Genomic DNA, 21739 nt, shown 5'->3' with positions numbered 1-21739 from the left:
AGATACAAATCAATTCATACATATTCACAAATGGATGGACATACATAAAGATATACCACACATGAATACCACTCCCCTCCAATAACCCAGATACTCCCAAAAAGAAAAAGTATTGAAAGAAAGTTTATAATACAAAACAATCTTTAAAAAAAAAAAAAGTACACACTGTACACACTGCTAGGCTGCCTCTTGGAAAACAGATACAGGGTAACTCTGCATAAGACCAACAGAACACAACACTGTCAGGTCTCACCCCCATCTGATGTCAGAGGATGCACACAGTTCCCAGGAATGCTTCATGGAACATTTCTATCTGTTAATATTGGATATTTACATTTAAATTGAACAAACCAGCACCCATATGTCTGGTTCATTGGGCAGAACCATCTGCTGGAATGACCACCTCACTGGGCACTTGGACAGCAAGCACCCAGCTCACCAGGGAGGCAGTGAGAAATAGCAAATGTGCTGACAGTGCAACAATCCAAGTGCTAACAATGTAGTCACTGGATGAGAAGTGAGAGGTAACTATTCACAGCAATGTGGGTGAGCTTGGGTGAGACTCCTGTGGATTGGGGATGGGCAGCACAGCTTGGGGGAAGGAACTTTAACTGAGAGAGACCAGAATAGAACCTTAGCCAATACTTAGGAGCTGTGTGACATCCACACGTAGTTGTTCTCTCTGGGTTTGTATCTCATCATCTGTGTGATGGGAATGAGCACTCTGTCATCTTGGCCTGCACAGAAGCCTTAGAGAGCACAGAACCCAGGAGAGCAGGAAAGGGCTTTCAAATACAACATGGGCATGACAACTGGCAGCACTCAAACCTGATAGCACTCAGAAGTAGCTTGGGGTACTGGTGAACTGGCAAAGAAGAATGCTGACTCCCTCTGAGCCCAGAGGGAAAGGGTTCTGTATCTTCACAAACGGTAGAGAATCCAGGCAGCCTGAACCTAAGGGCAGCAAATGTTTGGAGTCTGCAGGCAGCAAGCAACATTGCAGAGTCAGAAGCATCAGCCCTTGGTCTCCTTCAGGACATGACAGTAGCACTCAAGGTACCTGGACACCTGATCCTGAAGGGGAGCCTTCCAGGAAGACAGAGTAGGATTAAAGGCATGTGCTAGCCTACAGAAATCCTCACTGCCCAGCAGCCACTGTGGTTCAGTACTAACAAAGCCTACAAGCTGTTGAGGTATCTTTCCCCAGCAGGAAAAGCCAGGCATGTTCCCATGCTAAGACATTTCTACCAGACAGAACTGCAATGAGGGGCTCTAGACCTGCAGCTAGTCCCTATGCAAGGGTAAGACCAAGAACAGCTGTGCTGGCCAACCTCACCAAGGCCACACCAGGCCTTCCAGAGACCTAAGGTGACAGCAAAGACAAGATCTGGGAACATGGTTGGAACTGCCCAGGGCCCTGGGATGACTTCCTACCATGATTTGGAAGGCCAGATCTTTGACAGGCTTATGAACTCTCCTAGAAGCCAGCTCTCAGAAGGAACAACTGTTGGACTCAAGCTCAAGCTCAGAATGTCAGGCCCTAAGGAGCCACACTCATCTCAGAGGCCCAAGCATCTGGCTACCTGAGATAGGGCAGAAGCTAAAGTCAGGACTAAATGGGTACTACCATACCTGAATTTAAAAGCCACAAGAATAGTTGGTTCTAGCCCTCAGTTCTTCAGAGAGTCATCATCTTTGAACCTGAGCTTGCCAAGGATAACCTGTGAGACTTCACTTCTCCTGGGAGGCTAGAAGGTAAATGATCTGGCCTGTTGACTCATGTTTGCATGGTGTCACTCACCCTCATGGAGGAATTTATGAAAAACCAGGTTGAACATTTCCAACTAGACAGAGGCAAGAAACAAACCTAAGTGTGGTTTGCAGCCTCTGGGTCAGAAAGGCCTTACAAACCACTTATTAATGTTCTAGTCTGACAAATCTCACCAGGAACTCCTTCTAACAGACCACACTTACCTGAGAAGTACCAGAGAATGCTGTACTCAAAGGATCAAGGGTCTCAATGGGTTGAGCTCCAAGGTCATGTTTCAGCCCATACAGCTGACTAGGGGTATAATTGTTACCCCAATTACAAGCTGAAGAAACTAGGGGGTAACATATCCCCTAACTCCCATCCACACCTGAGGTATGCTTCATATGGTGAGAGACAGCGCCAGGAAATTAATCACTGGGAGGACAGAGGTGCTGTGGGCTCATCACTTGCCCAGCCCTGGCCCATGAGCTCTGGCTGGAGACAGCAGCCTGGACAATCCTAGGATTTAGCCAGTTATTTGGCTTCCACACTTAGAAAAACACTTGAAGCCCCTTGTTCAACAAGAATGGCAGATCTCTTTGCTTCCATCTGTCACTGTTGTATTTCTCAGTTTGTTCAATGCTCCGGAAGGGAAGATAATTTTTCAGAATCCAAACATTGAGGCAAGAATGACATCAGAGTCTATAAGGGAAAAAAAGAGGAAGAGAGAGGAAGGATCTTAACTTGAAAAGATCTTCAAGGCTGACGAGAAGGCCTTGGCATTCTGGCCACAGGCAGAAGACAAGAACAGCAGCATTTGGACTATTCCAACACAGGATGGGCAGAATGCAGGGTGGTCCTGCTGGGGATGGCCCAGCTAGGTCTATGTCCAGAATGGCTCCACAGCTTAAACTGCCCTGAGTCCAGGCTCCAAGGAGCTCTAGTAGCAGCTGTAAAGTCTACACAGAGTGCTCCAAAATGGCAATCACTGGGACTGAGGACTGCAGAGCTGGGGCAGCACGAGTTGGCACAGAAAGAGAAAGGCCTGTTGAGTGTCCTGCTGACTGCCAACCTACACTAACAAAGACAGATAGACCCGGGGCTCACCCAGTAGCCCCCTGCCAATCCCCTTCCCACACACACACTCACAGACATGGCATGGGAAATGCCACACTTAGAAAGTACCTGCTGTGCCAATCTGGAGACAAAACATGTAGACAAGAAGCAATGTGGGTGGTAAGATGACAGTGGATGCTGGCCCTCGAGTATAGCTAGGAATACCACTGTGAGGATGGGAGACCTGGGCTGGATGAGACAAGGTTCTAAGTAAAGCTAGAGGTGGGGAGCAGAGCACAGAGAGGCCCGGGAGTATCTAGGGAGCATGGCATATTCAGGAAAGGGAACGTGAAGTGAGGGCAAAGCAAGCAATGGAAGAAGGCCATTCTGAGTTACAAGCAGATGGTGAGAAAGTGGCACAGCTGCCCAATGACATCAGCCAGGGGAAAGGGCAGATGCCCGCTGTCATGGCTACAAGATTCGAATTTTGGAAAGATCCCTGATTGTGCAATGTAGAAATAACAGAGTGGGACCAAAGAGGGAGAGGGTTATCAGTTTCAAGACAATGACCATAGTAGAGACAAAATGATAGCAGAGCTTCCTACTGAGGACGTAGTCGACCCAAACTGTCCCAACTGCTTCCCACTGACCTGTACTGACTGGGTTTTTGAACTTGAATGCAGGATTTTACATTTATTCTTATTAGTGTGCTCATTTGATTGGTTCTGGGCTGGTATTCCAGGCAGCTGAACTCATTCTGAATCGTGATTATGTCATCCATCACATTAGCTGTCCCTCCAAGCTTAGAAGCACTGGTTAAAGCAATACCCTCAATGTCTCCATTACAGTCTCAGAGAAGTGGTGAGAAGGACAGGGACAAGGGCGGGCCTATGGCAAGCCTCTCAGAGTGCAGTCAGCACAGAACAGCCACTGTAAATACATGGCGCCTTGCCTAACTCCTTGTTTTCCCATCTGCCAGTTCAACTTCCTCCTGCTTCTCATCTATGAAAGGGAGGCAGCATGACCCCGCACAAGGGCACAGGGTGCAGAGTGAGCAACTGCATCTAATGGAACCTAACATAGCATCTACGCCAAGTACATTCCCAACCTTCCTGTCCCTAGCTTGTAAATCAAAGAACAGTGCCTATCACTGAGGGGTGCTGTCATGCACAGCAGGGCAACAGACTCCTTCTGCAAACCACTGCAGAAACATGCCCCAGGCTCATTTCTAGACATGGACAAGCAGCAGCCTAAGGTGGTGTGACAATACTGGGTCCAGTAAGACAGGGCAGAGTGGTCAAAACAGAATCACCATTGGATAGAGGACAGACAGCTATGGATAGAGACAAAATAACAGGATGTGCAATGCCAATATGGAAAGGCCACCCTTCCAACCACGTGGCATTCTGACAAAGGCAAAACCATAGGGACCAGGTTCCAGTGGAAGGTGAGGAGGATGAACAGATGGCACATGGATTGTCTACCAAGGACTAATGTACAGCACATGTTGTTAGGCATCTGCCAAACCCAGAGTTTATAGCAATGTGGGAGAGCTTAATTAAAGTATGAGCTTGAGTTGATCATGATATATTAATATTGGCCTGTCAGTCACAAGTGTGCTACACTAGTGCAAACAGTTAGAACAGGGGAAGTACAGCTGTGGAGGCAGGGAGAGAGAGAGGAGACTACAGGGGAACTCCCCAGTGTTACCTTTTATCTGAAGGTACTCTAAAACAGCCATTTAAAAAAAGTAGAAAATGAAGCAAAAAAAAATAATAATAATAACGAATTACTAGATGTCAGGCACAGTGGTACACACCTTTAATCTGAGAACATGGGAGGCAGAGGCAGGTGAATCTCTGAGTTCAAGGCCAGCCTGATCTACATAGTAAGTTCCAGGACAGCCAGAGCTACATAGTGAGACCCTGCCTCAAAAGGGGGGGGGAAGGAGGCAGGGAGAGAGGAAGGGAGGGAGAGAAGAAAGAAAAGAAGGAAGGAAGGAAGGAAGGAAGGAAGGGAGGGAGAGAGGGAGGGAGGGAGGGAGAGGGAGAGGGAGAGGGAGGGAGGAAGGAAGGAAGGAAGGAAGGAAGGAAGGAAGGAAGGAAGGAAGGAAAGAATTTCATTACTAGCAATCCCAGCCATACAGTACTTTTCACTGAGCATCAAGAGGCAAGAAAACCAATGCCAAGTGCGAGTTGTCTACAAGAGGAACACTTTCAATAACATCCACACAGTCAGGAGTGAGGGGAGAGAAGAGGCCCAACACAACCCAAGGAGATGCAAGTGTTTGGGACCATCAGACAAAAATGGACTCATGATGGATCCATGACCAGAAACAAGCTGTCGTAACAGGAGACAATCTGTGACAAACCTATCTGCCAAAATAGCACAGTGGCTCCCAAGTGCACATCTAACACTAAGATTCAAGTTATGTGATGGAGTCTGACAAAGTCAAAGAAGAAAGAGGTGCCCGCCCCTTCTAGAGCTGGAAACCTCAGACGTCCTCAGGAACCCAGGGAAAGCAGACAGCACCAACAGGACAGGAGACTAGGGCAGCACATCAAGCAGTGTGATCTGGCGATGACACAAACCTCTCCCATGTGGAAGAGCACACATTCTCTCCATCTGGAGTGTGAACCTAGACTTCCAGAACTTCAGACAAGAGCAGCTGCCTCCCCTCATCAAGAAGTGTCTTTCCTCAGCAGACAGAAACAACTACAAAAGGCTACAGCCAGGTAAAGTGAAGAAAACAAGTGGCTGTGGTACCCAATCCCAACTGATACAAATACAACACAACCCCCACACCTAAGGCTTGGGGAATACTGTTGAGGAGGTTGTTGAAAGACCGAAAGAGCCAGGGGACCAGGAGAGGTTTCTGAGAGACTGTGTCTTCTAGATATGACACAGTCATATCTAGATATGAAGCTATCCCCATGAAATCCTAATATTACAGCTCCCTAAAACAAGACCCAAACAATGACAACACCAGGTGACATACCAGCGTGGATGAGGGAGATCTCATGTAGCCCCATTCCTAGATGAAGAGCTGCAGGCAATGAAAGACTGCTTACAGGGTGAGAGTTAGCTCTCCCCAGAGATGGACACCCTGATTGGTTAACCAACCCCAAGGGGTCAGCCCTAAAAACATAAGCATATAAACAATACTAAATGGACTCTCCCTTTCTCTCTCTCCCTCCCTCCCTCTCTCTCTCTCACACACGCACGCACACACACACACACACACACACACACACACACACACACACACCTAGACAGATAAAAAATGAAAGGCCTTGAGTTTGAAAAGGAATGAGGGAGTAAGATGGGAGGGGTCTAGAGGGGATGATGTAACTATTATATATAAATAAAAAAAGGAGGGTGTTAAAAAAAAAAAAAAGAAAAAAAGAAATCAGCTAGTATTGTGGGAATTTCACCTGATAGCCAACTGTATTAGGACAGCTTGGCCCAATGGGCATGATCTTCTCTGGGGATACATGACCCATTAAGAACTGGAAGCAAGGGGTTGTCAAGCTGGTTCATTTTCAAAGGTTCCTGGAGCCAGTTTAGAAAAGATGCAGTTACAAATGAACAGAAAGCACAAGACCCTACTAATAACTATTGCTCTAGTTATTATTCTTACCCAAACACTGCAAAACAGTCCCCCAAACTACAAGTACAGAGTAGAAATTCACTGACAGACAAATTCTAGGTGAATAAAGCTTTGGCATTCACTGAAAGCAAGACTTCACATCTTCTCAACCTGGATAACAGATGAACAGTGCACATCCTGCACTGACTGAAACCCAGACCCAAAGTACTATGAACACAAACAAGAAACTTGAGAGCAATTTAATGTACAGAAATAATGGCTGGAAACCCATGTCAGTTGTAAATCCCAGTTGTTATCATACATACAGTAGAGAGAAATAAAATACCAGTGGACATAAACTATTTAAAACAATAGTAAAAACCCCCAGTCAGAAATAAATTTAACAATATACGATCAACAACAACAAAAAAATACAATGAAAATTACTTAAAACTATACCAGGTTCACGAACTGGGAAACTTTATGTTGCAAATAGTATCAATTCATAAATAAAAACTAATAGTTTCACAACTGTCCCATTGAAAATCCTATCATACTTGTTTTGTTTTTAAGGAAGTAACAGGGTAAGAATAAACTATATGCAAAGAACTAAAAAACTTCAGGACAATTTCTTGAAAGAACAAAGTTGAAGAAATGCTTCAGTAGCTATAAAGAATGGGTGGGATGAGTGGCACGAAGGCCCAGCAGTAGTCCACTGATACACAGGAACCAAGTCCAGAAACAGACACTAAGACAGTTAGATTCAACAGAGATGCCAAAGCAATCTAGTGCAGAATAGAAACAAAACTCAATAAATGGTGCTGTAGTCACTACACAGCCTACACAGATACAAGCCTTACCCTCTCCTCATAGCATATACAGACTTACAAGGAAAATAGTGAGATGCAATAGCTAGGCTTAGTTGTTGACCTTACAGAATCTAGAGTCTTCTAGGAGACAGTCCCTTGGGCACATCTATGAGGGATTATCTAAGTGAAGGTTGGCCTCTGACCATGTCTGGGAGGTCTTGATTATGTTGCTATGGGAGGTCCCATCTTAACTGTGGATGGAACTGAACCCTGGGCAGGTATCCTGAACTATATAACATAGACAAAGCTCAGTGTACATGCACTCATTACTCTCTGCTTTCTAATTGTGGGTATGATATGACCAGCCATCTCATGCTCCTGCAGCCAGGACTTCTCTAGAAGGAAAACAGAAGCCATCCCATGTTGACCAAGGATTTTCAGTCAGGACACAGAAAATAATACATAACCCCAAAATGATTTTATCAAAACTAAGAGATTTCTGTTCATTAGAAGGCACTATCTGGAAGATGAGCTACTGTGCCAGGACTAGGAGAGAGTGCACTCCAGATACATGTCTTAACAAAGGATGACTGTGAAGCATAAATGAAAGGCAAGGAGAAAGTATAGTATTGAAGAACTAGCATTCTGATGTCAGAACAGAAGGGATTAACAGGCATGGTTGATGAGTACCTGATGTGGTAGAGTCGGTTTCGTGAAGAACTTTGGGTTTTTCTTATGAACACTCAACATCGTTGTACACAGAGACCCAGCCACTCCTAGGCAAGGACTCTGGAGTATGTCAGTGAGAAGGCATGAGCTGGGCATTCACAGAAACATTACAGCAGCCAACATGGAGACTTCCAGGCTTCTCCAGCAGGAGAATGGCTGACAGACATACTCAAGAAAGGGAAAGCTTGGTGGCTTCAAGGAGAACCTTTTTGTTCAGGCAAGAATACGGATTTGTATGTTTCTCAATGACATTTCAAAATTTCTTTAAGTTTATTTTTTAAATTGCTTTACTCCTCATTTCTTAATGAATCTTTGTAGCCCAGTTACAGGAGAATGTTTGTCAGTTTAATATGCCTCTATTTTATTGACCAAAACTCTAAAATCACATCTGTGAATCTTTAGCACACAGAGCCAGCATCAGTGGGTATGTGAGTGAGGTCCAGGACTCCCATGTTGGCAAGGGCTCTATCTACTCACTCCCAAGCCAGTAGGGTCTCCTGCAAACTGCTGTCCTCAATGTCCACAAAAGCTAGCTTGGAGCTCTTATCTAAGCACAGTGGCCCTCCCTAGTTCTCCTTCCCTTGAACTGATAAGCAGGAGTCAGATCCCTGGGACGATGACAGTTTGAAGTCCCAGCTGTCTGAGCTTACTCTTGAGGGTCACCATAGCTCTACTTGAAGGCTATCTTCCACACCAGGACAATGCCCTCTTCAGGACAAAGCCTTCTCTGGTGGCCTTCTCACCAACAAGTTCCAGGATAATGGAGCCACTTTCCCTCCCATTCCTATTCTGCCAAGCCACCAACCAGTTCTCAGATTGAATAATTCTTCCCCAAGGAAAGGAAATGTAAATGACTAATTATAAAAGGCAACGGTTCTTTTCTCCTCAAAGAAGCTGTCCTGCTAAGTAATGAGTCCAAGAGTAATAGTATGACTTCAGGGTAGGCAAGTACGGAGCTGTAATTCAGGAAGTAATGGCCAGCCGACAAACCCTGGCATGAGTGCTGTTAGGGAAATGAACAAACTGGCAAAAGCACAAGAATAATCCCCTTAGAGCCACAGAAAGATGCTGGCAGCCCGGACCTGGCCTCCAGGACAGCAAAGAGTTGGGACTCCGTGGAGGTCAATTCCCAGCCTGCACCTGTCTGCACACAATCCATCGTAGAGAATCATTGAGTCAGCAGAAACCCTCCATAAATATTTCTTTGGTCTACACCACAAAGTTATCCCCCAAAGGAAGCTACAGACACTCAGCAGCATTAACAGATAACCTGTGAGTCAGAAATAGAGCTGAGGCAGGAGGATCACAAGTTCCCGGCTAGCCTGAGCTATACGGGAAAATCCTGTTTTAAAACAAAATTAGAAAACTGGGCCCAGAAAGCTCTTTTTAAACTATATCTCTTGCACACATGTATTACCCTACCCAACACACATACTTCTGAGATGTCCTTCCTCTTCCCAGCTAGACTGCTTATCTGCTTACATTTTCATCTTCTCTCTCTCTCTCTCTCTCTCTCTCTCTCTCTCTCTCTCTCTCTCTCTCTCTCTCTCTCTCTCTCAGTTTTGTTCTTTGAGACAGGGTATGTCTCAAAGACACTATGTAGCCTTGGCTGGCCTGGAACTCACTATGTAGATCAGGCTGTCAGGCTGGCCTTGAACTCTGCTTCCTAAATGTAGGGGTTACAAGTGTATGCCATCATGTCCAACTTTCATGTTGCTGTTGTTTTAATATGGGGGGGGGAGCAAGGAGACCAAAAGGGGGCATGGGATCCCCTGGAGCTAGAGTTACAGATGGCTGCGAACTCCCTGAGTGGTCATCTGGGAAGTTCTTAGAGGGAGCCCTATCTTCAGCCCCGCCCCAACAGATGAGTTCTTATCCTCTCACCATGACTCCTGAGAGGTAGCTGAGCAGTAACCAGACCACAGGGACCAAAATCTCAATATGCTACAATCTAGGATGATAGGGTTAATGCCTGCATTTTCCCACCCATTCTATCATCTGCACCCTGCACCATTGTGTTTGGTGTGACTGTCCTAAGCAGTGCACAGCTGGCTCTCAGTTTTCAATCCAATCTACTTTGGCAGTCTCTTATCTTTCTCCTGCCTCTGCTATTTCTGTGGCTTTCTACTTCCAACTCCTTTTTCATCTACCACCTGCCCTTTCTCTGAGAGTACCTCTTACAGTGTGTGTCCCACATCTTTCACCTCACAGATGTATGGGTTTGACTTGATCCCTCTCTCCAGATTTGCTTTATTTATTAACTTAAGATTGAAAGGGCAAGGTGGGTGTGGTGCTTCACAAACAAAACAAACTCCATCTTCTTAGTGCTATCTTCCCTTCAGAGATTCCCTCTGCCTGGGTTTGCTCCCACCCTTTTGTCTCCTCAGACCCTCATTCAATCCCCTAATCCTCTCTGGTTATGTCTAGTGATTGCAGAATGTGATGACTATAATCTGGCTGGCAGAAGTTCCAGTTAATTTGTCCATAGTCATCGGAGTTGTATTCTGGTTGCAGACTGTACCTCCACCCTTCACATTTTAAACATAGACATACCATGGCTCTTTCAGTCAGTGTATTAGGGCTCCCATCCCTGACAACAGTGGTATTGGAGTTCCCTGCCACATAGGTCCACTGCCTACTCTGTTGTTGGGAGCCAGGATCACCTAAGGCTTTCCCTAAGACCTTGATGTATGAAAGAGGAATGCAGTTTCTTGCCTAACCCAGGAACATGCTTGGCAAGGCCAGTAATGGTTTGGGGCTGCTGTGTGCTCAGTCTATGATGAACTTGAGATATCCTATGTTCTCCTTGTCCAACATTGATGGATTAGCTTCCTGCTGACTTCATCCTATTGTATGATAGCTTCCCACTTATTCTGTATCATTTCCCCCCTGCAAACAGTATAAAAGATGCTGTACTTTCTTAATAAGCTTGGTGGCATGAGCCTTCAGCTTGTGCAAGGTCACTGATTGCAAATTTCTGTATCTTTTTTTTTTTTTTTTTTTTTCACACACTCTAGTCCTCTCTGTCAGGAACCTGACCCAGATCACTCCATACTGTCTCCAAGCTCATCTTCTGGGGCAGTGTGCCTGGTTTCAGAATGCCTGGGTCTCACGCAAAAGTCTTCAATGATCAGCCAACTGCTGGGGTCCCTAAGACCCTTTCAAGTTTTCTGATAGACCAAAGCCAATTTCAGAACAATATTGGGACACAAATGACCTTTTTCATTGTGCTAACATTTGCACTGAAAAACACAGCTGACTGAGTATACACCAGAACATGAGGAAGAATCCAGGCAGCATCCTCAACCCTTGCCGGTGGTCAGTGTATTCCCAAAGCCCTGTGACTTCAAACAAAAGGCAGTCTCGCTGAAGAACACCCCTCATGAAGCAGGAATCTTATTTAACTGCTACATTAAAATCAAGTCTAATTTTACTATTGACAGTGTTCAAGCTCTGTCTAGAAAAAGCACCTTTCCAACATTTTGAGGTAGGATGGAGGGCAGGAAAAGCCTTGTGTATGGAGGCAGCTAAGCTATCCTCCAGGAAAGTTCCACATGGCTACTGCAGCTATGAACTAAACAGGACACCACCGTCAAGAATCATCACTTTCAAAGGCAAACTGGCTATGCAAAGCTGTGACCTTCCCAGTTATTTTCCCCACAATGAACAGTTACTCTATCATTTCAGATAATAGTGATTGTTACCAAGAACAACATTTCAACTTCCAAGTAAAGAATTTGGACTTTGGAAGATCATCATTCACTATTGTGGGGCTGAGATGGAAGGAACGAAGCTAAGGAATGTGACTGGTGATTGTCTAATCAACATGGCAAACCTCTGACACTGAAACATGTGGGCATGGGGAAGCTCTGCTCTGCACACCCCTGCCACTCAGATCTCCCAGGATAGTGCTGGCTTTCTTTTACTCAATAACTTCTAGGGCAGTAAAACCTAGGCCACAGTGCATCTGCAGACTCTCCTCAAATGCACTGGCTGACTGCTAGCAGGCCAGCATTTTCTTTCTGAAGGACTGCCTTTACTGCTAACAATCCACCAAAGCAGGTCACATATGTTCTGCACATGGACATCCAGCATTTCCAGGCAACTGCAGGGGGAGCAGTTTTTCCAAAGTCTGCCATCTTCCTGGGCCAATACTCTCTGATTACCTCTACTGCTACCCTGTCTCCTAACTAGCTCCTGGGCTTCAAGTCTGGGCCAGAAGGGCAGTGTTGGTCACATCCATCATAGTTACCCTTACCACCTGCACAGGCATGCTCATCATACTCTGGAGAAATTAATAGTTAGTTAGCAGATCAATTACCAAAACTTAGCTGCACAGTGGTGGTGCACTCCATTAATCCCAGCACTTGGGAGGCAAAGGCAGGCAGATCTCTGCATTAGAGGGCAGCCTGGTGTACAAGAGTGAGTTCCAGAATAGCCAGGACTGTTTACATAGAGAAATCCTGAAATCTTGTCTCAAAAAAACAAAAAGAAACACAAACACACACACGCACGCACGCACTCCTTTACTCCTTTGTGGGCACAAAATCTCCAACTGAGGACCACAATGAGCCAAACATAGCTACAGCTATCTCAAGTATTCAAAACCAAAAAAAAAAAAAAAAAAAAAAAAGATGGATGGATGTGGTTCCTACCCTCTAGATCTCAACCCCTCTGGAAAACCAGTCTCCAAAAATATTTACAAGACAATTCATAACAGTAGCAAAATTATAATTCAAAAGTAGCAATGAAAAATAATTTTATGGTTGGGGGCCACCACAACATGAGGAACTCTATTAAAGGGTCTCTGAATTGGGAAGGTTGAGAACCACTGCTTTAGAACCTGCCCTGCAAAATAACTCACTCTATTTACTTCAGCCAAGCAGAAGCCATGGGAGCCATGGGAGTCCAGATATGGGCTCCTTCACAGGCTGTATAACCTGAGGCAGTGACCTGTCGCTCTGAACTCCCACCTGATGCATAGGTATGGCCTTGAATCTGGTACAAGGTGCAGTACCCTCATGTTGGAGATACACCCAACTCCCATTTTCATCCCTAAAGTCACTGCCTATTAACCACAAAGCCTGAGGCCCTAGTTTGGTAGTTTGGTTCACAGTCTGGAACCATGAGTCTCTGGAAGCCCCATAGGAAGTGTGAAGATGGCTAACACACTTTGATAAGTCAACCTAGCCTTAGACAAATACTGGAGACATACGGGTAAAGGACAGCCAGGAACATCTGCATTCAACAAAATCAAAACTGCTCTCTGAGGGATTCCAATCCAGACACAGAAAATGGATATTTAGGCAGAACATTCTGACAAATCAAAGAATGGAGGAGAGAGGCATGACCAGGAGAGGGAAGTAGGCTAAGAGACAAGCCACTACTAGTAAAGGGCAGGGCCATGCAGGCCCTTGGGGGATAGCCAAGGTTCATTCAAGTTTGTATTTTAACCAAGCTTATACCCTCACAGGCTTATCTAAAATGACACCTAGCTCTTGCATGGAAGGGCCCAAAGTCTCAAGTCTCTTGGGATTGCCTTAGGCACAAGAAATACAGTCAAGATCCCAAATCCCAAATGGTGAAATAGAGAGCCTTCAACTGTGGCTCACATGAGGCTTACATGGAATCAATCCCAGCCACTTGAGGGAAAGACAGATAGCTACCACTGACCTGCAAACATGCTGTAAACACAGGCGCCAGAGTGCATGCCTTCTGCTTGTCAGCCCTGTCAATAAACCCTTTGCCCGACAACAAAGCTCAGGTGAAAAATGAAAGGCCAGCATTGATTCCGTTGTACAGCGATCTTATTTACAAACAGAAGCCAGATAATCTTGGATTTAAATGGCACAAGTCCCATCGCTCACAATCAGAGACTCAACAATGATAATTTATAAACTTTTACATTATGGTTCAATCCCTTCTCTTAACAAGGAAAGGCTAAATTCTGAAGGAATAAAAAATATGAAAACATTAACAAAGGAGGGAAGTGATGAATTGATGCTTGGGCCAAAACATGTCTCTAGTGGGCACATTTGTCTTTACAAGAAACAAAGTAAGTCAAGGGCCATCTGGATCAGCAGTAAAGAGGAGGTTTCTGCTCTTCAGTTACACAAGAGGATGCTAATTTCACCCCATTCGCCTCAGGTATGGAAAGCAATGTAAACCCAGGTCTCCTTGACATACCACTTGGCTGATCCCTTCAGATTAAGCCTCAGTGTCTAAGCCATACATTTTCTGAAGCTTTATTTGGCTTTCAGGTCCAGTAGATGAGCAAAGATCTCTTCAGCAGAGACACCTACTCAGAAAGATGAGAGCCACTGTGGCCCAGCTGTCTTTCTGATGCCCAGGGGACTAAGACTCCACCTTAGCTGGCATGACACATGCCATGGCCTTCTTTGCATAGCTTCTACAAGTGGCTACTAGAGAGAATCTTGGGAATTTGGTCCCTCATGACAGTTAAACTCCACTCTAACCTTCCCTCTCCTGTCAACAAAAATCCTTGTCCTCCTATGGATCTCCTTTTGCCACACTCAATCCTGGGAGCCTGTACTTTCCACCTCTGTACACAGTACTGAAATACCTGGACTCCAGCCCACAGTGTGGTCCTCTGGGTATGCCTCATGCCTTGCTCAAGGACAGAACATAGTGCCAGGTACAAAGGAGGTGTTTAGGAAAGGAATTATGGGCCAAAACCAACCCTAACATTCCACAGGGCTAGGGACTTGTCTGCTAACTTCAACCATCGCTATACAAGTCACCCAGCTCTTGTCCCCATCCTTAATTCACCAGCCAATGAAGTACCTTCCAGGCACTGTGCAGGAAGTGGACAGTGCACACACAAACACTGTTTACATAAAATCAAGCTGTCATGGGATTTTCTGTGAACATCCAAGCCACTAACCCTAGTTTCCATGGAAATCAACAATGTCCCTACCATGATGCCCAGGTACCCAGGACTCTAATAGCTGGAGTCTCTCCATGGACCAGGCACAGTGAGAGTGACCCATGCATACAGACCCATGCCACCAAAGCTGGAAGGACTATGGGCTGCTCATAGGCCTAGAAGGTACAGTCTAGAGATGCTGCCTGTATCTGATGCCCTTTAAAGGGTAGGTGTCCAGTAGTTGGCCAAAGACTCAGGGCCCAGTGCCCACAGTGGTGCTGAAAGCTAAAGTATATAGGAAAAGGCAATGGTGAGACCAGAGCATGGGGATCAAACTCCATACACACCTTCCTACTGGAATACTTGACAGGACACAATGACTATCCCCAGGACCAGGAGCATGTATGACCCGTTTCATGCCTTCTGACCCTAGGGAGTATATGCTTTTTCAGGTAGACACCTTCAATTCAGAAGCCAGCTAGTGGAATGTAGCCCAGTGGCCTTCCTACACTTGGACTGCAGCATCTTGTCTAGAGCCTCCCAAACCTCTGGAGACTCAGGCTCACCTGAATGCCATCCAGCAGCTTGCTCATGCACCAATAGGTGTCAGCCTCAATGTTGCGAAGCACCTCTGCAGGCACACTGGAGACGTCGACCTCATCCATGTCCTCCTGGTCTGTGCAGAACAAGCATGGAGGAGCAATCAACCATGTGAAATAAACAAATGGGGAATGCAGCCGTCCGCATGCACACCAGCCCCCTCCACCACGTTTTTCATCGTGTTGAATAAATGGCTCATGAGCCTCACACCTCATCACTTAATGGTTCTCTATTTTAATACCTAATTAGTTGCAGATAATTAATATACTAAATATACTCCAATTAATTAGCATACTCAATATATTGTAAATTATTACTTCTCAGACATCTCATATTCTAAAAAGAGAAAACCTACCATATACTGCTAAGCCCTAACAGATCTGAAAGTTTCTCCATCAGTTTTAAAAACTCTGCTTCTAATAGATTTGCATATCCATTCAGCAATAATTCCTCTAGACTACAGTTTCTGAGGAAGAGCTTTCCAAACTTCTCTGGGTAAAAACTTCTGTGCTAGCACCTAACACCCCAGAAGGCAAAGATCCAGATGACCTTCAGAGAACACAATGGTGCTGGAAATCATTTCCTTCTGAAAGCAGAGACAACAGATGCCTAACTGAAATGATTCATCAGATATTTGAGCAAACTCATTTTAGACTCTTAAAAGGACTACCACTCAGGAAAATGCTCATAAACAATTTTTAAAAATTGACCACCCATTTTGTCATTTTATTTGCAGACACATGTGCATCTTTATAAAGAAAATGTTCTTTAAGAAGGAAACATTTTTGACCAGACACATTTAGAAAGTTTAAGCAAAGCCCAGCAATGCTAACAAAACGGCTAACAATTATCAACAATTTATTTATCATTTTCCCACCCCCGCCCACCATTCTTCAGACACACCCACTCAGGTAACCGACCACAAATCTATTCCCATTGTCAGGTTCTCTAACAGCCTGTCACATACAGAGAAACAGCAATGCAGAAGAAATAGGCTAACATTTGAGAAGCCCTCAATCTGCTTAACTCTGTGCCCAGGTATGTTTCCTGGGTATCTACATGCTGGAGACTGTCCAGGACTTCTTTCTTGATCGTGGCTAAGCAACCTCCCTCAGCTGGCAAACCAGAGATTGTCTCAATTATAGGGTAATGGAAGTAACCGTCTACATGGGAACTAACACTTCAGCCCAAGCCCTGGGCACAGAGCTAAGCAGGATGGCAATATCCACCAAGAAGTTAATTCATTAAAGGAAAATATATGTTGGGGGCCAGAACAGCCCAGGTGGCAGAAAGAACTGAGATCAGTGACTTAAGGATGCTGTCCCGACACTCATGTCGTGCTAGACCCAATGGATTCACCACCCTAAGAGACATGTTTGGTTATCAACTTTCTCCCTTCCCTTGGATACAGGTCAGATTGACAGGCATAGCTATAGCATCTCACCTGACCCTCCTGAGTTGCTTTGTGACAGTCACACTCTATGGCAGTTCTGTGACCTACTGGTCTGCAGGGATGCAAGAATCCTCTCCTATGGTCTGCCCTCAGAAGCCTAGTTCTGGAAAACTTCTGATCTGGGAACCCTGCTGGCACAGCACACCCTCTGATACAGCCCCTCAGTGATTCTGTGAGCAAGGTGTTCTCTCCCCAGTCCCCCAAGCTGCAGAGACCTGAGGTCTGATTCCCATCCTGGGAGCCTAGGAGCAGGGCTCATTTTATTTCCCAGTCTCAGGACACTGACTGAATCAACAACCACAGTCGGAGGACATCTTCTGAGATGTTTTCTACTGACATATTCTTTTTCAGGGGCTTTTCAAGTATGGGGACATTTCCTTGGGCATAATAAAGGGGAAAGAGTGAGAAGACTCCTTCCTCTCAAACTGCACAGGTTCACAGAAGCAGCTGGGCTAGCACACACAGCCTGGGCTCTGCATGAAAGGGACACTGCATGGGGCGGGCAGAAGCCTCAATATTTCTTAGTCTGTTTAGCCAGCTTACTATTTTATCCAAGGAAATGTCAGCAGCCTATTCTGGGTGTCATTTCTCACAGCAGGTCATTTGTTACTCTTCAATGTAATGAAGTAATGGCATTTAACTCCAAGAAGCCCTCTGCCGATTTGTCTTCTAAACGCCAAGAGAATCAGACTTGCCCTCACTGTTAGAATAAGATAAATACCCTGGCCTCCATGTCAGGCTCATATACTGTAGATAGGCAAGGATAGAGACACGACACAGGCACATTGGAAGATTCAGGCTGTGGGTACAGATTCAGAACCCAGTACAGACTGCCAAGGCCACCCGGAGAGCTCACCCCCAAAGAGAACAGGATGCTGACCACCCCAGGAGACATGGCCTGGATAGCACCATAAGCAAGACTAGATGATCTGACTCCCCTTCCATGTACTGGGAGCTGATATGCTGACCTAGTGACTCTAAGAAGCAGGCAGAGGACAAACACAAGGGGTATGTGAGTCCCCTCAGTCCATACATCTAACTCCAATAAACACATGCTCCACAGAGTGTTACCATAGGGTAGGAAGGATGTCAAAAGGTCGAGTTGGAGGGAACTGGAGTTGGGGCCACTAGGAAAGCCCATGATGGGAGCTGAATGGACTATTGGTGGGACATCCACAACTAGGGAGTTAGCATTGATGTACAAGGGCTTAGTTCTCCAACCAGCAAATACTCCCCTGCAGCCATCCCACCCATAAGAAGAAAATTTGATTCAGCAAAGATGACAGATAAGAAAAGACAATGTCAACAGTGAGGAATCCCAAACAACCCTGGAGTTCTAAGGAAGAAACATATTTCAGAAGGAAGAGCTATCAACACAAAGGTAAAGACAGGGTAGGAAAGCTGACCTGGACATTCACCAGCTGGAGGGCAGGGCCTACGTGAAAATGCACTAGCCAAACAGTGGGCCAGCTCAGGGCCAAGGCTGTCCTTAGGGTTTAGTGACCACTGTTTCCTCCCTGGGCCATCTACACACACTGCTCTACAAGTTGTCTAGAATCAGATAGCTATGGTAGAAGGTGGGTGATGCATAGTATCTCTGGACTCAGAGAGGGAGGTTATACACAACATTAGCCCAGGACTGGACTCAGGGACCCATGATAATAGGGCTGAGCACTTTAGGGACTCTCTGAGGTGACTTTGGAACTAACAAATTATTAAGTGTTTTTCATCTGAAATCTGACAGGTGTCAAGTTCTTGCTCTTCCAGTTAATTATAAACTAGAATGGACACCAGTCTAGAGTAAACTACCCTTCTCTTCTCCAAGATCTCAATGTCTTACCTCCACTCAGGACCCAGACCCTGAGCCCTATACCATGGGAACAAAGAATCCCCAAAGCAGCCAGATGTTTAACAGGGTATACAAGTTACCTCAGAGTACCTGGTGGAAGCAGAGAAGTATCTCCTGCAGCCAGGACAAAAGGTCTGAGATTCCTAAGTCACAGAATGAAGCACAGACATCAGATTCAAAGTGACCTGGATCCTTAGATCATGGAAAGGCTTTAGGGTAAGTTAAATGAGCTGCTTTGGAAACACTTGACATGGTACTAGGTACAAAGTCAATCTGAAAATAACCTCATGTTGTCAACAACTCCATTTACACTGCAGGTATCAGTAGGAGGCCCATGGCTCACAGGGCACACAGGGAGCTGGACCATTCTTCCTCTTCTGCAGAAGGGTCCAGGGTAGAATAAAAGCCAGTCTCAGAAGGAATAAGATGATGCTGTTGGGGCTGTCAGAACAGCTCATCTTTCCCGGTTGCCAAGAGCAGCATGACTGGGATGTGTGCAGGGCACCTGTGGCCAAAACGATTAGGTGAAGAAACTGATGACATTCAGTGGGCAAGGCCAGTGCTATCCGAGGGAGACAGCACTGGAGGGAAGCCCTAACCATCCCCAAAGTCTGCACGGATGTGTGGGTAGACAGACAGCTGCAGGGGAAATGAAGAAGGTGGGAAGTAGTGGGTGGTGAGGAGGTGGACAGATGAGAGAATAATCTAAGACACTTGGACAGGAGGCAAGCACACAGGTACATAAATGTGGCTTTGCAATATCCGAAAGCTATGCTAGAGAAGCAAAGAACAGAATTTTCAGTCCCACACCCAGAAACAAAAAGGAGCAGGGAGTAAGGCAGGCTCAAAATGGTAACAGTCCAGTGATGAGGGCTGACTGTCCAGGATGGCAGACCAGGCAGTAACAACATCTGTCACCTGCTAGCCACCGAGTCTTTATTCTGAGTTTGTGCTAGAGCCTGTTTGCATACACTCAACTCATTTAGTGAGAGAGCACCTATGAGGCCACAGACCAGGGGCCTACAGGGAAGTGATGAGCTCAGGAGAGGGACAAAGAAGGGTCAGGTCCTGATGTAAATCCTGGGAGCTCCCTCCACATTTCACCTGACTCTCTGATACTTTTTGGCCTCTGGCTTGATATTGAGTGAAGAAGCTTCTACAACAGTTAACTGAACCCACTTATATAGCTACAACTTAAAATGTAGGACTTAGTAATAGAAGCTGTCAAACAACCAGCACATGGGCTGTCACTCAGGCAAAGAACTGACACCATGACATCACCCTACGTTAGGGTCTTCTGGGTGACTAGGCCTCCCTTCCTTCATAGGCCTCTACTGCCTCCAGGGACATTAGGATGTGGAATGGCCAGGGCACCTGAACACTAGAACTTTACCTTGTAAAATGAAGCAGTGACTAGAGCTAGGGTCTCACTCATATCAGTTGGAGTAACAGAGAGTTGTGACAAGAAAAGTGGAAAATGACTCCAGTTTATATGGCTCCCCTCCTGTCAAAAGATCCTCCAACACTAGTACAGATGTCTGGTATGCCAGGCTGTAGGTAAAAAGCCAGCACCTGGCAGATAGCAAGCTCCTGGAGGCAGGAAGGAGGGAAAGGCTGTTGTCATGACAACACTAATCACCTATACTGCACAAACCCTGCAATAAACCTCTTCACATAATTAGGAGCTTAACTAGTAATCAAAAATATTCTGTTCTTTATAAGCAAGCTGGAATTGCTCTATGGATCTAATCTTCACATTTCCCAACTTGGGAGTTTTAAATTTGAAACCCTGACACTTCAGTGATAGAGATTTTACCTCTTAATTACGTAGATTTGGGTTCTGTCTCAAAGAAAGGGTCCTGCTTTGGTAAGGGTAGCGCCACTATAAATTCACAAAACCCTGGTTCAGCAAAAACAACTAACACTGTGATCAAATTGGCTTTGCAGTGAGAATGTTTAATTCTAACATAAATAATGTTCAATTCAAGGTTGGAGAATAAACCTCCCACTCTACTCCACAGCTGAAACCTTCAGCCACCACCCGTGAGGGCCATAGCACAAGCCTAGGGTTGGAGAGCGGGGTGTTAACAGACAAGAACCACAAGACAAGAGTGAGGTGGGTGAGCCAGCCCATATCCATGACCAACTGTTCAGTGGCCTGGAAGAGAGTCTCAGGTGATGAGAGTCAGCACCCCCTTTCCAAGGCAGCACAACTCTGTTCCCCTCCCCCCCACATGCCCTGCAAAGCCCAGACCAATCTCACAAACTACACAAGCAGTAAACCAAGACTCAGAAAATGGGTTGATCTGTGATGCAGATTGCTAGAGATGTTGTAAGCACAAAGCACATGAAGAAGGGCACTTCTTGATGGGCCTGTGATGTCATTTTTGTTCTTAAAGAAAAGAAAAGAAGCCATAGCACTCTTTTAACCTGCCTGAACTCTTAGATTATAATACCACCCAGAATAGGCATTTTTATTAAAAAAAAAAACAAAACAACAACAACAAACAACAACAAAAAACTATTTGCTAAAGCAGTAACTGGTTAACTGGTTTTATCATAAGCTTGAAGCACTAGCAAGAAAATGGGCTAGGAAGGGAGAAGGTGAAGCAAGGGCACCCTAATGTCTAAAAGAAGAGGGGTACACTGCTCCTTCACTTCCCTCTGAACTCAGTGTTTATTGGCTGCTCATTATAGGGATGTCAACCAATAAAGAACCTGGAAGGAGGAAGCAGGTGAGACAGAGACAGAAGTACAGAAGTGCTTGCTTATCCAGTGTGGATGTTTGCCCATATTAAGCTCATGGTGGAAGGGAAGGTGATACTGAGGTGGATAAGGGGTGAGACTTGTAGAACCCAGACACTAAGCTCTGAGCTGACCCGTGTAAATCTCTATCATCAGAGACAGAAAATTGGGAGTCAGCCCAACTTAACAACCAGTAAGACAGTCCAGAGAAAGAAACAACACTCCTAAGGTGGGCAAAAGCCATAGGGCAGTGCCCACTGCAGCACAGATGAG

General features: G+C 45.5%; 1 protein-coding gene across 2 annotated transcripts in view; it reads right to left on the bottom strand.

Moving 5' to 3' along the window:
• Tbc1d22a (TBC1 domain family member 22A) overlaps positions 1–21739 on the bottom strand; it is a 286880-nt gene that overhangs the window by 125161 nt on the left and 139980 nt on the right. For both annotated transcript variants that reach the window (XM_051189573.1, XM_051189571.1), the window contains one exon: positions 15386–15495. In XM_051189573.1, coding sequence (XP_051045530.1) covers positions 15386–15495 — 110 coding nt within the window. The remainder of the gene's footprint in view (positions 1–15385; positions 15496–21739) is intronic.

This window comes from Phodopus roborovskii, unplaced genomic scaffold (assembly GCF_943737965.1).
Source record: "Phodopus roborovskii unplaced genomic scaffold, PHOROB, whole genome shotgun sequence".
NCBI lineage: Eukaryota > Metazoa > Chordata > Mammalia > Rodentia > Cricetidae > Phodopus > Phodopus roborovskii.
Note: the sequence above shows the minus strand (reverse complement) of the source record. Positions and strands in the feature narration are given on the sequence as shown.